General features: G+C 57.1%; 1 protein-coding gene across 1 annotated transcript in view; it reads left to right on the forward strand.

The window, feature by feature from the left end:
• TSPAN11 (tetraspanin 11) overlaps positions 1–3,620 on the forward strand; it is a 69,377-nt gene extending 65,757 nt beyond the window's left edge. The window contains exon 8 of the mRNA XM_058559038.1: positions 2,870–3,620. Coding sequence (XP_058415021.1) covers positions 2,870–2,929 — 60 coding nt within the window. The 3' untranslated portion in view covers positions 2,930–3,620. The remainder of the gene's footprint in view (positions 1–2,869) is intronic.
• Positions 3,621–11,660: the final 8,040 nt, after the last annotated feature.

An 11,660-nucleotide genomic window follows, 5' to 3' on the forward strand; every position in this document is an offset into this window, starting at 1 on the left:
AAGGATGCAGTGGCTCAGCTCCCTGTTCCTGTTGCCTTCCTCACCACAGAGTCTGGGAGCAGCCCACCAGAGCTCCTGCAGAGGAGGCTGAAAGGCCAGTGCTCTGTGTCAGCTCTGTAGTGAGGGCTGCTGTGTGCCAGGCACGGGCCGGGGGGGGTGGGGGGCCACACCAGCAGGCAGGATGTGGTCCCTCCTCCCGGGAATGTTCACTCGGGGGAGGAGACACAGAACATGAGTCGTCACGTGCAGTCATAGGCACTGTGTTAGTGTGAGCCTGGGGTTGGGGAGCACATAGGAGGCCCTAACCTGTCATGGGCAGTCCAGGAAGGCTTCCTGGAGGAAGTGAGAGATAACTAAGCCTTGAAGGAGTTTGACAGGAAGAAGCAGGAGGGGGAAGAGTGCCAGGGTGAGGGAACAACACGTGCAAAGCCCTGGCTGGCCGATGGGGTGGGCTTTATCCTGAGGGCCCTGGGGAGCCACTCACGGTGCAGGAGAGGCTGTGTGCTGTAGTGTTGGCTCCTGTCATCCTAGATTTTAAAGACTCTCACCAGGGAAGGCTCTGGACCAGTGAAGACACTGGAGGTTTTCCTATTGACAGAGGAGGATCTGAGGCTCAGAGAGGGATGTAACTACAGCCAAGGTCACATAGCCCCAGGTAGAAGCTAGCCCACTCCCACCCGTCACTCCCACATTGTAGGATGGACACATGCTGCGGAGCCCAGAAAACTCACAAGACAGCCAAAATTGGATCTGCAGGTCATTGAAAGGAGAACCAAAAGATGGTTTTGACATGGCTTCCTGGGACCTCCCTAGCCCTTCCTTGATGCTCTTGATGACAGCCAGGTGCTGGCTCAGAAACCTCAGAAGAGGGCAGCACGCTCTGTGCACCATGCCCCGTGCCCCGTGCCCCATGCAGGCTGGGCCCCAGCAGCCCTTCCCGACTCATCCTCTGCCCCTCCTATTCCTGCAATCCACTTGTCCTGTGTTTGTCCTGAGGAGGGAGGAAGGGATTCTGCTTACCCTCATGCTGGCCGCTCAGAGCCATCTGTGCTGAGTTCTCCACATCCTCTGTCACAAAGGAGACGCTGGTTGTCACTCAGGGATCTGGTAGCATCCATTACCCCTGTGCATGCGTCAGGTGGTGTGTGTGTGCACGTGTGTGTGCATCTGCACACACGTTGATGAGTGCATCCTTCACCCCTCTGCACCCGTCAGGTGGTGTGTGTGTGCACCTGTGTACATCTGCACACACGTTGAGTGCGTCCTTCACCCCCTGCACGCTTCAGGTGGTGTGTGTGCACGTGTGTGTACATCTGCACACACGATGAGTACGTCCTTCACCCCTCTGCACGCATCAGGTGGTGTTTGTGGGTGTGGACACACTGATGAGATTCTGGCCCGCACACCTCCACCCTCGCCGTGCCTTCCCTGGGAGGCGCCCTGGGAACCACATCTTACATGGAAGTGTGCGTGCTGGGCAGCTCAGCTCTCCCAGTTCTCCGCTGGCATGAGCTGTAACTGTAGATGTGGCCACAAGTCTGTGCTGGTCCAACTGCTCGCTTCTGGCCTCCCCCTCAGCAAGGATCAGAAAGACCCAGATAACCCCACAGGATAAATCAAACCACGAGGTGGACATCTGGGTGGAATGGCTGTGATGGCCACCTGCTTCAAGCCAGTAGGAGATAAGATAACCTCTTAAGCCGCCTTTCAGTTTGTGGCTCTGAGTCCCCACGGTGGATTAGCCTGCTCTTAGCACTGAGTCTGAAAGCTGAAAGCTCTGCTCGCAGGGCCCCACCGCCCTCCCACGTGGTGACGGGGACGGAGAGGAGGGAGGAAGGGAAGAAGGGCGTCTCCCTCGCTGCCTTCTTAAGCTAGCATTGCAGAGAGACAGAGAGCCCGCCGGCTGTGCGTGCTGTGTCAGCCTGTCCTCCTCCACTGGTCAGAGCTCTGCGTGCGTGCGTATGTGCCCGGGCAAGAGCAGGTCAGCAGCGGCTACTGGAAAAGTTTGGGAAAGATGAGACATTGTTTCCTATCCTTGAGGAAACCCGCCTTCGCGGTTTGCGGGGGGACAGTCATGGGGCGGCCCACGCAGTGCCCTCTCTCCTGCGGGCGGGGGGTCGGGGTGCAACGGTGTCAGCACCATGATCGCAGTCATGGGCCTCCTTGGTCAGACACATCCTCATGTCCTTGTCTTCAGCGCGTCCTTGGGTGGGAAGGAGGAGAGGAGGAGAGGAAGGATGGAGGAGGAGGGCAAATGAAGAGCAAGGGTCCTCTGCATTTAGAGAGGGGGAAGGGAGGCCCAGGGGTCAGTGGTTTCCCAGCACTGCCTGCCTGGGGCAGGAGGCTCCAGCCCCTTCTTGTCCAGCTAGTGGATGCGACCGAGGGGCTGTCAGGCAGACTCCTAGGGTCTGGTTTGGAGCACGTTCCAAGCTGATTTACAGGATGAGCTGGTAACAGCTCTGGGTGCGCCTTCCAGAGCCTCAGTTTCCCCAGTGGCCTCTGTACATCAGCCAGAGAATCCACTATGGACCTTCGTTTTGCTCTGGAGTCTGAGAGCAGCAAGATGCAGACTCTTTCCTAGAGAAGAGGACCACTTCAGACAGCAATGAGGGAGTGGAAATATGACGGCTTGGGATCTAAGTAAATCGGGCCATCACTGGACAAGACCTAGGACCACAGACCAGCAGCGTCAACTGGGAGCCTGTTAGAAATGCAGAGTCTCAGGCCCCACCCCAGACCGACTGAGTGGGAATCTGCCCTTTGTCGAGGTCCTCGGGGTGTCCGCAGTGTGAGAAGCCCTGCTCCAGGGCATGGCTGGGCCAGCAGCTTGATGCGCCCCTGATTTCTCTTTGCTCCTCTGCCCCTCCAGATCTGCGGGATGGCTCTCACCTGCTGCTTGCACCGGAGGCTCCAGCTGCATTTTTATTAATGGCCAGCCGTGTTCCCTCTGACTGCCGCCCACAAGGACAGGTGCCCAGATCCTACCTGCCACGCCTGCGGCGTCAGCATCAGCTCACGTAGAAACTCCCCCTACTCTGTGCCCAGCCCCTCGGACCCACCAAGTGCCCAAGACCATGGCCCCTGTGGTTCCCAGCCACGCCAGGGACCCTGGGCCATCTCCCTCCACCCCTGGGCACTCACTGCCGGAGTCCCAGGGCAGGGGACTGATCTGCCGGGAGACATCAGCCAGAGCCCCTTCCCAGGCCTGGGGCACCTGTGGGCTACAGGAGGGTGAGAGCTGGGCTCCCTGCTCCCTCCCAGCTCCTGAGCCTAGAAGGAAGGGCGGTCAACCTTGACCCCCTGGGACTCCTGCATTCGGCACGTGACCCCCACCGGTGCTGAGCACCCCTCCTCTCATCTATGCCACAGTATCTGGGTGCTCTCTCTCCCCTAGGGGAAGTGCGTCGGGGTGGGGCAGTGAGGGTTAGCTCTGCCCCTGAAAGACCCAGCCCTTTGATCGGCCTACCCCCACACCTCACCTGGAAGGGGGTGTCCTGGTGGCCTGGGTCCTTCCTGCAGGGCCTGGGAGGGAGAGAGCTGAGGTGAGGCAGCCGGGCACTGGGGTGGGCAGCGGTGGGGGGAGCTGCCAGGGCAGGGAGCAAGGCGGGGTAAATTGGCTGCACCAGGAACCTGGGACCCACCTAGTGGCCCTCCCCAGGGGGGGGTCACCTGGAAGACCATGGCCCCAAGCCCCAGCCTCCAGTAATATGCCCCTCAGGGATTTCCTCACTGTGGCCCTGTTCTCAGGAATGCCAGGTTTTTAAAACCATCTTCTGCTCTTCAAGTGTGGAGGGTGTAAAAATCCTGATTCGACCAAATCCCAGACCCTGCAGAGTCGGGGCCACTGAGAAGGTGAGGCTCTGAGTGGAGGCTGCTCGGCCTGAGCCTCGCTGTTCCTGGGCCCACGCCCCCGACCATGTGGCCACCCCCAGGCTGCCTCCAGGGGGCCTCGCTCTGCCTCCTCTTCCATCCATCCCACAGAGAATACAGTCCCTTCTTTTCTTTGCTCCTCTCTTGCATCTCTGAATTAGGCAGGGAATTTTCAGGAAGAACTTCCCAAATACTAAGGAAGAGCAGAAAGAAAATCCTAGAAAATGCAGCTGCTGGCAGTTTTCCAAAGAACAGGTATCAGCTCATAAGACAGCAGTGAGGACCCCCTCCGAATGGGGGTTATAGGTGGGCAGCTCGTAACACGAGAACCCACACCAGCTGCCACACCTCCCAGGTTCTGCATTTCCTACCCCGGGGCCTCTTATGTCCCAGCCTTGAGAGAGTGGCCCCTTGTTGTGCTAAGACCAAGGCCAGGAAAGGTTACACCTTGCCCTGACTTGTTCCAGGCCCCAGTCTCAGGACTCAGCTCTGGCTGCCTTGGGTCGGTCCTGGCTGAAGGGTGTCCTCCCTCCCCTCCACGGTCACTGCTGTTCCCATCACAGGCCCAGCTATATAGAACCTGCATGCCCTCAGAACAGGGATCACTCCCACGCGCAAACGGCAGCCCAGCTTTCTGGGCCAGGTTGCCTCCCTGCCTCAGGGATTCTGCAAGGGCTGTCAGAGCCCTGGCTGGCTTATCTCCTCCGCCTAGAGGGCCCTGGGGTTGCCTGTGCGAATTCGTTAAAAGGGGGACCAGCTTTCCAGCAATCCCAGACTGTGCCATGGCCAAAAGAAATGGTGGTATGATAATCCTTGCCGCCCTCCAACTTCCCAGGATTTGTGCAGATAATCAAAATGACCGTGACACCACGCTCTCTGCAGGGACAGACATCAGACTGACAAGTCTCAAGTGAGGGCTGGAAAAGAGAGCCATGGTCTTCCTGCCGAGGGGCCTGAGGGAGACAGCGATGGGCAGGGAGATGCGGTGGCCCTATACCTGTCTGCCCCTTGAGGGGGTCTCTTAATTCTTCACTGAGTTCAGCCAGGCTTGTGGAGATGGGGACAGGGCTGATGGGCGGGTGTCACTTGAGAGCCTGACTTGTCTGCCCCAGCCGCGTGTCGGGTTAGGCAGGCCTGGCTGAGGGCAGCAGTAGCTGTGATTCCCGCCCTGGGCGTCCTTACACCCAGACTGCTGTTGGAGGGTGGCTGGTCCAGGCTGCAGAGAGCGAGAGAAAGGCCCAGAGCTTTTGGGAACCAAGACCTCCTGGTTCCTCCCAGTGGCCTGGAAGGTGAGACAGGGTTAGAGGAAACGGAGGTCCAGGCTACAGCAGATTCCTGCTCTGGGCACACAGGCTGGAGTGGGAGCCAGGGATGCTGTCCCCAGTGGGGTGTGCCCATCCTGCCTGCGAGGATGCAGATCTGCAGCCAGGATGGTTCCTCCCAGGTCCCTCCTTGGAGGCTGTCACGGTCCTTGGAGAGAGAAGGGCATGCCTGTTTAAAGCCGTCATCAGTTCCGTGTGGGCAAAGGGCCCCCGCACACCAAGGTCCAGAAAATAAGCCGGCACTTTGCAGAGGTCTGGACACGGCTGGTGCTGGACTACCATGCAGCTCGGGTCAGCACATCCTGGGCCTGCAACCCAGCTGCCCTTCCCTCCCTCAGCTCACCAGGGCAGCCACCCAAGAGGGAATGACACGTCCCCCCACTCCCCAGGTGACATGTGTGGGGTGCACGGGAATGAAACTCGGCCTCTGGTGAGGGGATGAAGGTTTGTTTAAAATGTTTGTGGCAGTTCTTCTCTTTCTCCCAACCCCTCCCTGACTCCAGGAGCCCCTCAGGTATAGCCCTGTGGGGGTGGGGATCCAGGGCCTTGTGTTCACTGAAGGCCTACTGTGCGCTTAGAATGTGTCAGTCATGTAAATACATTATCTCGTAGTGATGGCAATAGGAGGGTATTACTCCGCCATCCTACAGGTGAAGAGATTAAGGCTCAGAGAAGTTAAGACATTTGCTGGTCATCAGTATTGGCTGTTGTGACACCACCCCAGCAGGACGGAACCAAGGGAAGCTGGGCTGGAGACCCCTCTCCTCAGCGTTGCTCAGTTTTCCATCTCTGTGATAAGCTGTCAGGCTGACCCTCAGGAACGTGTCCCTCAGGGGCATCGCTGAATAGCAGCAGCCTTGGCACCCCCTCGCTGGACAGAACCACCCATTGTGGCCCCAGCACCAGTGCCCTGCACATTTGCAGTCGGAAGAGAAGTCTGGCTACTTCTAGGCTGACAGCCAGGCCCTCCTGGTGGAGTGGCACAGGCGGTAGGCAGAAGCCCAGGGGTCATCACTCATGGGGATGCCTGGCCTCTCACTTCAGGTGCCAACACTGACACCAAAGTGAGAGCCGCCTCCCTCAGCAATCGGAATCCATAAACAGGGCATGGAATCTCATGCCCTGGTGGAGGCCATTGTCTGGAGGCACAAGGTTTGGCAAGGGAACCTGAAATGCCTCTCCCTGCCCCATGCTGGGGGCAGGAGGAAAAGCTCAGGTCCCCTGCACTTGCAGAGCCACCCTGGGCAGGGAGGAGGCACCCCGGGGTGGCGATGTTGACCTCTTCCTGACTTTCCCTCCCCTACACTGCAGATGCTGGGGCTCTGGGCAGGCACACCGTGTCTCTGTCTCGGGGCCTGGAATCTCATCAGGCCGCTCACCCTGGGCACAGCCATAGGCGTGGCACTGAGGAGGGGTGGGGGGAGATGCCCGGGTGATGTGCCCCTAGGACCATGCTCTACAGCCTGTTTTGGTGTTGGAGTCTGCCATGCCGGGTCCATCTTCACAGTTTCGAGGACAGGAAGTGAAAAAACAGTTACTTTCATCACCGCGTATCCCAGTGCCTGCCTTGAAAACATGCACCTACTGGCCACTTCGGACCTGGGTAGAGAAAGGGAGGTGAAGGCAGTTTGACTGGCTAAAGAAAACACCCGTCTTCTGTATCACTGCTGGGTGGCACTCACATCCACCGAGGACACCAGTGATCAGGTGTCTAAACCGGAAGTTCTTAAACTTGAGTGTGAATCGGGATCACCTGGGGCCTTCTTAACACAGCCTGCTGGGTCCCACCCCCAGGGCTTCTAATCAGTAGGGTAAGGACAAGAGTTTGCCTTTTTAGCAAGTTCCCGGGTGATGCTGATGCTGCTGGCCTTGGGATCACACTTTGAGAACCACTGCTTTAGACCACACCACAAAGGAGGATACTTTGTCACCTTCCTCTGTATGTCACAGTCCCAAAAGTCACTGTGAGGATGGGATTAAGTGTTGCCACCATGAGCAGTTCCCAGCCAGCCAGGAAGGTGCCTCTCCTGCTGTGTGTTCTGGCAGCACCTGCCCTGGCCTCTGAGCAGGACTCCGTGGAGCTCTCTGAGTGGGTCTGTGACCTCGGCTGGGAGACCCGGAGCTGGGTCCTTCTCCTGGAAGGGACAAGTTTACACCTCCAGCCCCGTTTTCCTGTCACCTCTGTGTGCCTTGGGAGAGCCCCGCTCCATGCTTGTGTCCCCAGCTCTACTTCAGCACAATGCCCAGCCCTGGGCTCCATCCCTCACCTCCCGTGTGCCCCTCCCCTCCTGCTCATGCACCGGAGACACCCCAGGAAAGTGCCACTGGTAACTCCAGTGAGGCCAGATGGCTTCCCGGAACCAGCTGGGAACCACGGGTTTCCATCCAGTCCACGGGTATGGGCCATCACAACAGTCTAGAAACAGAAGTTGCCTTAATGTACTGCATATAGAGAAATTGCTCTAGTTGTATACACGCCCCCTCCTTAGCTGGCCTCCGAGTAAGCCCAGCCTCACGTGCATGCGAGGGGGCATGACAATAAAGGATGTACCTAGACGACCTGCTGCTGCTGTTCTCTTCTGCAGGGAAATCCCATCAGTTCATCAAATGTGTTTGGACCTACTCTACGTGCTGAAAACGCACAGTAGTGATGGGGAGCAAGGAGGAGGCAGAGCCCTACTAGGAAACCCACTGACCGTGCTGTTTAGGGTCCTGCTGACCCTTCTTTTGGCAGCTCCGGTGTTTATTTGAACTGACCTGCCTGCCCATGAGTGTCATTAGCTCCTGGCAGTAAGCGAGAGCCAGGTTCAAACAAGTGTGCTTGAGTTGTTCCTCCTAAAGCTCTCCGCCTGTGGTCAGCCAGTGTCCCCACACCACTCACCAGGAGGCACGGCCAGCCTCTGTTCACAAGCCTGCGGTTTGCTAGGCCCGCTGCGGGCATCCCCCTGTGCGGGCCGCAGCAGATGCAGAGTGCCGTGAGAGCTCAGGGGCAAGGGGCCCCCTCTGGCTGACCTTGAGGTTCCCAGCTGAGCATTTCAAACCGAGATACACACTCTTACTGCTACGGGGACCCCCAGACCATCTCACCCCAGAGTGACAGTTTCCTCACCTGGACCAGCTCGTTGGTCCTCATTTCCAAATCCAGAGTGGGACCCTTTTTCATCTCAATGCAAAAAAGACTTCAATCTTATAATTCAGAAGAGCCAGGGGCACCAGGTTGCCCAGTGCAGAGATAAAGGAAGTAAATGCTTTGTCTTTTATGACATAAACACTCATTCTATTTCATTCACTATTCTGTCTAGAAAATGTGCTTGGGGTGGGGTGGGGTCAGTGGAGGAACGTGAAGAGACCTGGGAAAGCTGGTCTCTGGGGATCCCAAGACAGAGGGACTAGGAGTCGGGGTGAGGAGGCAGGCCGGGAGCTAGCCACTCACCTGGCAAGAACCTGAAGGGGGCCTGCGCACTTGCTGTGTAAGCAGATCCATCCACCCAAGGAAGTCCCCAGGTGGGGACCCACCTTGCAGAGGAGTCTGCAGCCCCTGGCCAGCTCTGCTGTGTCTCCTTGGCCCCTTAGGTCAAGACCATTCACTGAACGAGCACAGCGGCAGCCCTCCGATGGCTTGAATATTAGGGGAGTGGACTCAGTCCAGGGCACGTCCACGGTCATCTATCCTGTTGGCCCTCCCTGGGACACCTGCTCACCTCCATCATCACTATGAGTGTCAGTGTGTATACACGTGCACACACAAGCACACAAGCGTGCCCGAGGAGGGACGAGCACCCCTCTGGGTCCCTCTGTGTGCACACAGGCAGCGCTGTGGCTGGTGGTCACTGCTGTCTAAGCAGCCCTGGAGGCCGACGAGGGCCTGGTCAGGTGGGCGCTCAGTGGAAGTTTTGTGAAGCTGTCCCCCCGTGGCTGCCGGCTGGCCCATCAGGTGCCACTACTTCCCAGCAGGTGCCGAAGCCTCACATCAGCCCCGAGGGCTGGGCTGTCATGTGGCCACAGGGTGGGCTGCTTCAGGCTGGGCCCCTGCTTCCCACTCCCTCTCCCCACCAGAGAAGAGAGAGGCTGCCGGTGCCGGGTGAGCGGGAGGAGACGACACAAGGGCCAAAAGCCAGGATTATTCCACTGACTTTCTTCTTAAAAACAAAGACACGAGAAACCTCTATTTCCCTTTTCCCCCTGCTTCCATCCCTGGCTGAACCTCTGTGTGGCAATGACTGAATGAAGGCAAGGGCACTGCGGGGGACCCAGTGGGACACTTTGGATCAGGCCAAGGGTGAAGAGGGCAGTGAGTAAAGCTTGAATCCAGCCCTTTCCATCAGCAAGGTGCAAATGCTGTCACTGCACTGAGGACATAAGCAGGCCAGCAGAGCCCAAGGGTCAGTGTTTCATTAGTCTGGGCACTCTTTGAAGAGGTCATGAACAATTTCCACCCAACTTCTAAAATATTGAAAGTAGCTCACGAATCCTAATTGGTGTTTAGAGAACCCCAAGTTGGGGACCAGAGATCAAATTCAACATGCCGCCCCGAGTTGCCAACCAGGAAATAAGAAGGCTGAGTCGTTTCTTGAACTGGGGTCTCTTTCCAGAGAAAAGAAATGTACTGAGAATGCATTGGGATTGCCGGAATCCAGTGGGGGAGAATCGGGCAGAAGGAGGAAGGTGAAGGCCAAGGAGCTTCCTGATGCCATTAAATGTGAACACGGGCTCAGCTCGTCCACACGTGGGACCAGCGCTGCTCCAGGTGTTAGGCAAGGCTAGGCCCCAACTCTGCAGCCGCCAAAAGAAAAATCTCCAGGCAACAGGCTCTACCCACCGGACCCAGCCACAGACCACCGTGTGGCCTTGCTATTCCAGTCCCCTGCTCTCCTCCACATTTTAAACGGACACCAAGGAAAACTGGGCAGCACCCCACGCTTGCCCCGCTGGCTCTCAGCCGTCTGGCAGTCTCTAGGGCCACAAAGGCGAGATTCCAGCCAGGCAGCCTCAATCTGAGGGGCTGGCTCGAGTGTGCCCTGTGGAGTGTTCTTATCCTTTTTGTTAGCTTAAGGAGACACAACAGTCCATCTCCACAGCTGTCATTAAACTCAGCAGAAACGAGATGGCTAAATCAATAGCCTCCCAGTCTTTGCTGAACGCTTTAAGAAAGGACCATTGCAATGCTAATATTTTCATGTCCAAAATGACATTCATTTAATCTGACTTCCCTCTTGCTTCTGTGGATTATTGAATGCTGCTACTGGGCCAGCCCAGGGCAAAACCAAGCCATGCAGGAAGCTTGCCCACCGACCCCTCAACAGCTCCTTTTGACAGCTCACTCCCTGCTCCATACACAAACCCCCTTTCCAGATCACTCCCCTATGTCCCCAGCTTTCAGGGGATGCTCTTCCTTGGGGACTCCTGAGGACCCAGATTTGACCACTTTCTTGCCAAGCACCCACCCTGGTCTAGGAACAAGCGAGATGTCTTAACATACATCCTTACAGCAAATCTGTAAAATAGGTATTATCCTCATTTTGCAGAAGATGAAACCAAGACAAGTTCAAGGTGCTTGCGTGGACACCCAGCGCAGAGTGGGAAGTTACCCCAGACCCTCCAACTCTCAAACCAGCGCCCTTCCCCGCCAGACATGGCCCATCTGCCATGGAGGAGGGTCAGGCACGGTGATAGCCGATACAGTAGTTGTGGTGAGGAGAAACCTAGTAATGTAGAGGAAAGACATTTACAGGCTGTGAAGCTCAACACAAACAACAGAGGAGGTTTCCTTACACCATGCCAGTCTCTGTCCATCTCCTGCACAGGAGCACTCGCCCAGAAAACACACTCATCCTCCACTCGGTGCAAACAATGAGTCATCCACCTGTCCAAGGGAGGGACGTCCTGCCAGATGAATGGCAAGAATGCTCCTTCTCCCTCCAGTAAATCTAATTTGTTACCAAGCCTTGTCCATTCTCCTGTGTGTCTCTCAAATCTGTCATTTTTTTCTCCATCCCACTGCACTTCCCTGTGGGCTCCAACGTCTCACCTACATCACCGGAGCAGCCTCTCCCTGATGTCCCTGCATCCACCCAGTCCCCTCTAACCATTCTCCACACCACAGCCAGTGATGGTTCTCAAGGACAGATCTGAGCCTGTCATGGTGGGCTTCAAACCTTTCAGCAGGCTCCCATTAAAGTTCAAACCCTTTAGCCTGGCTTACCAGTTGGTGATCTGGCGGCTGCCCCTTTTGCCAGACACCGCCTTCACCGTCTGCGCCAGCTCCGACATCGACAGGACACACCTCCCACTCCTTGCCAGGTTAACTCCTCCTGTCTTCAGCTCTCGGCTTCAACATCACCTCCCCTGGGGGGCCTCACCCTCCGCAAGTTGGGGTCAGTGCCTCTCTCACACTGTGAACATCACTCCCACAGCCCTGAGCTGCGATCAGTTTACCCTCTGCGGCCCCTCTGAGAGCACCAGGATTGG

The sequence above is a fragment of the Diceros bicornis genome, chromosome 17 (genome assembly GCF_020826845.1).
Source record: "Diceros bicornis minor isolate mBicDic1 chromosome 17, mDicBic1.mat.cur, whole genome shotgun sequence".
NCBI lineage: Eukaryota > Metazoa > Chordata > Mammalia > Perissodactyla > Rhinocerotidae > Diceros > Diceros bicornis.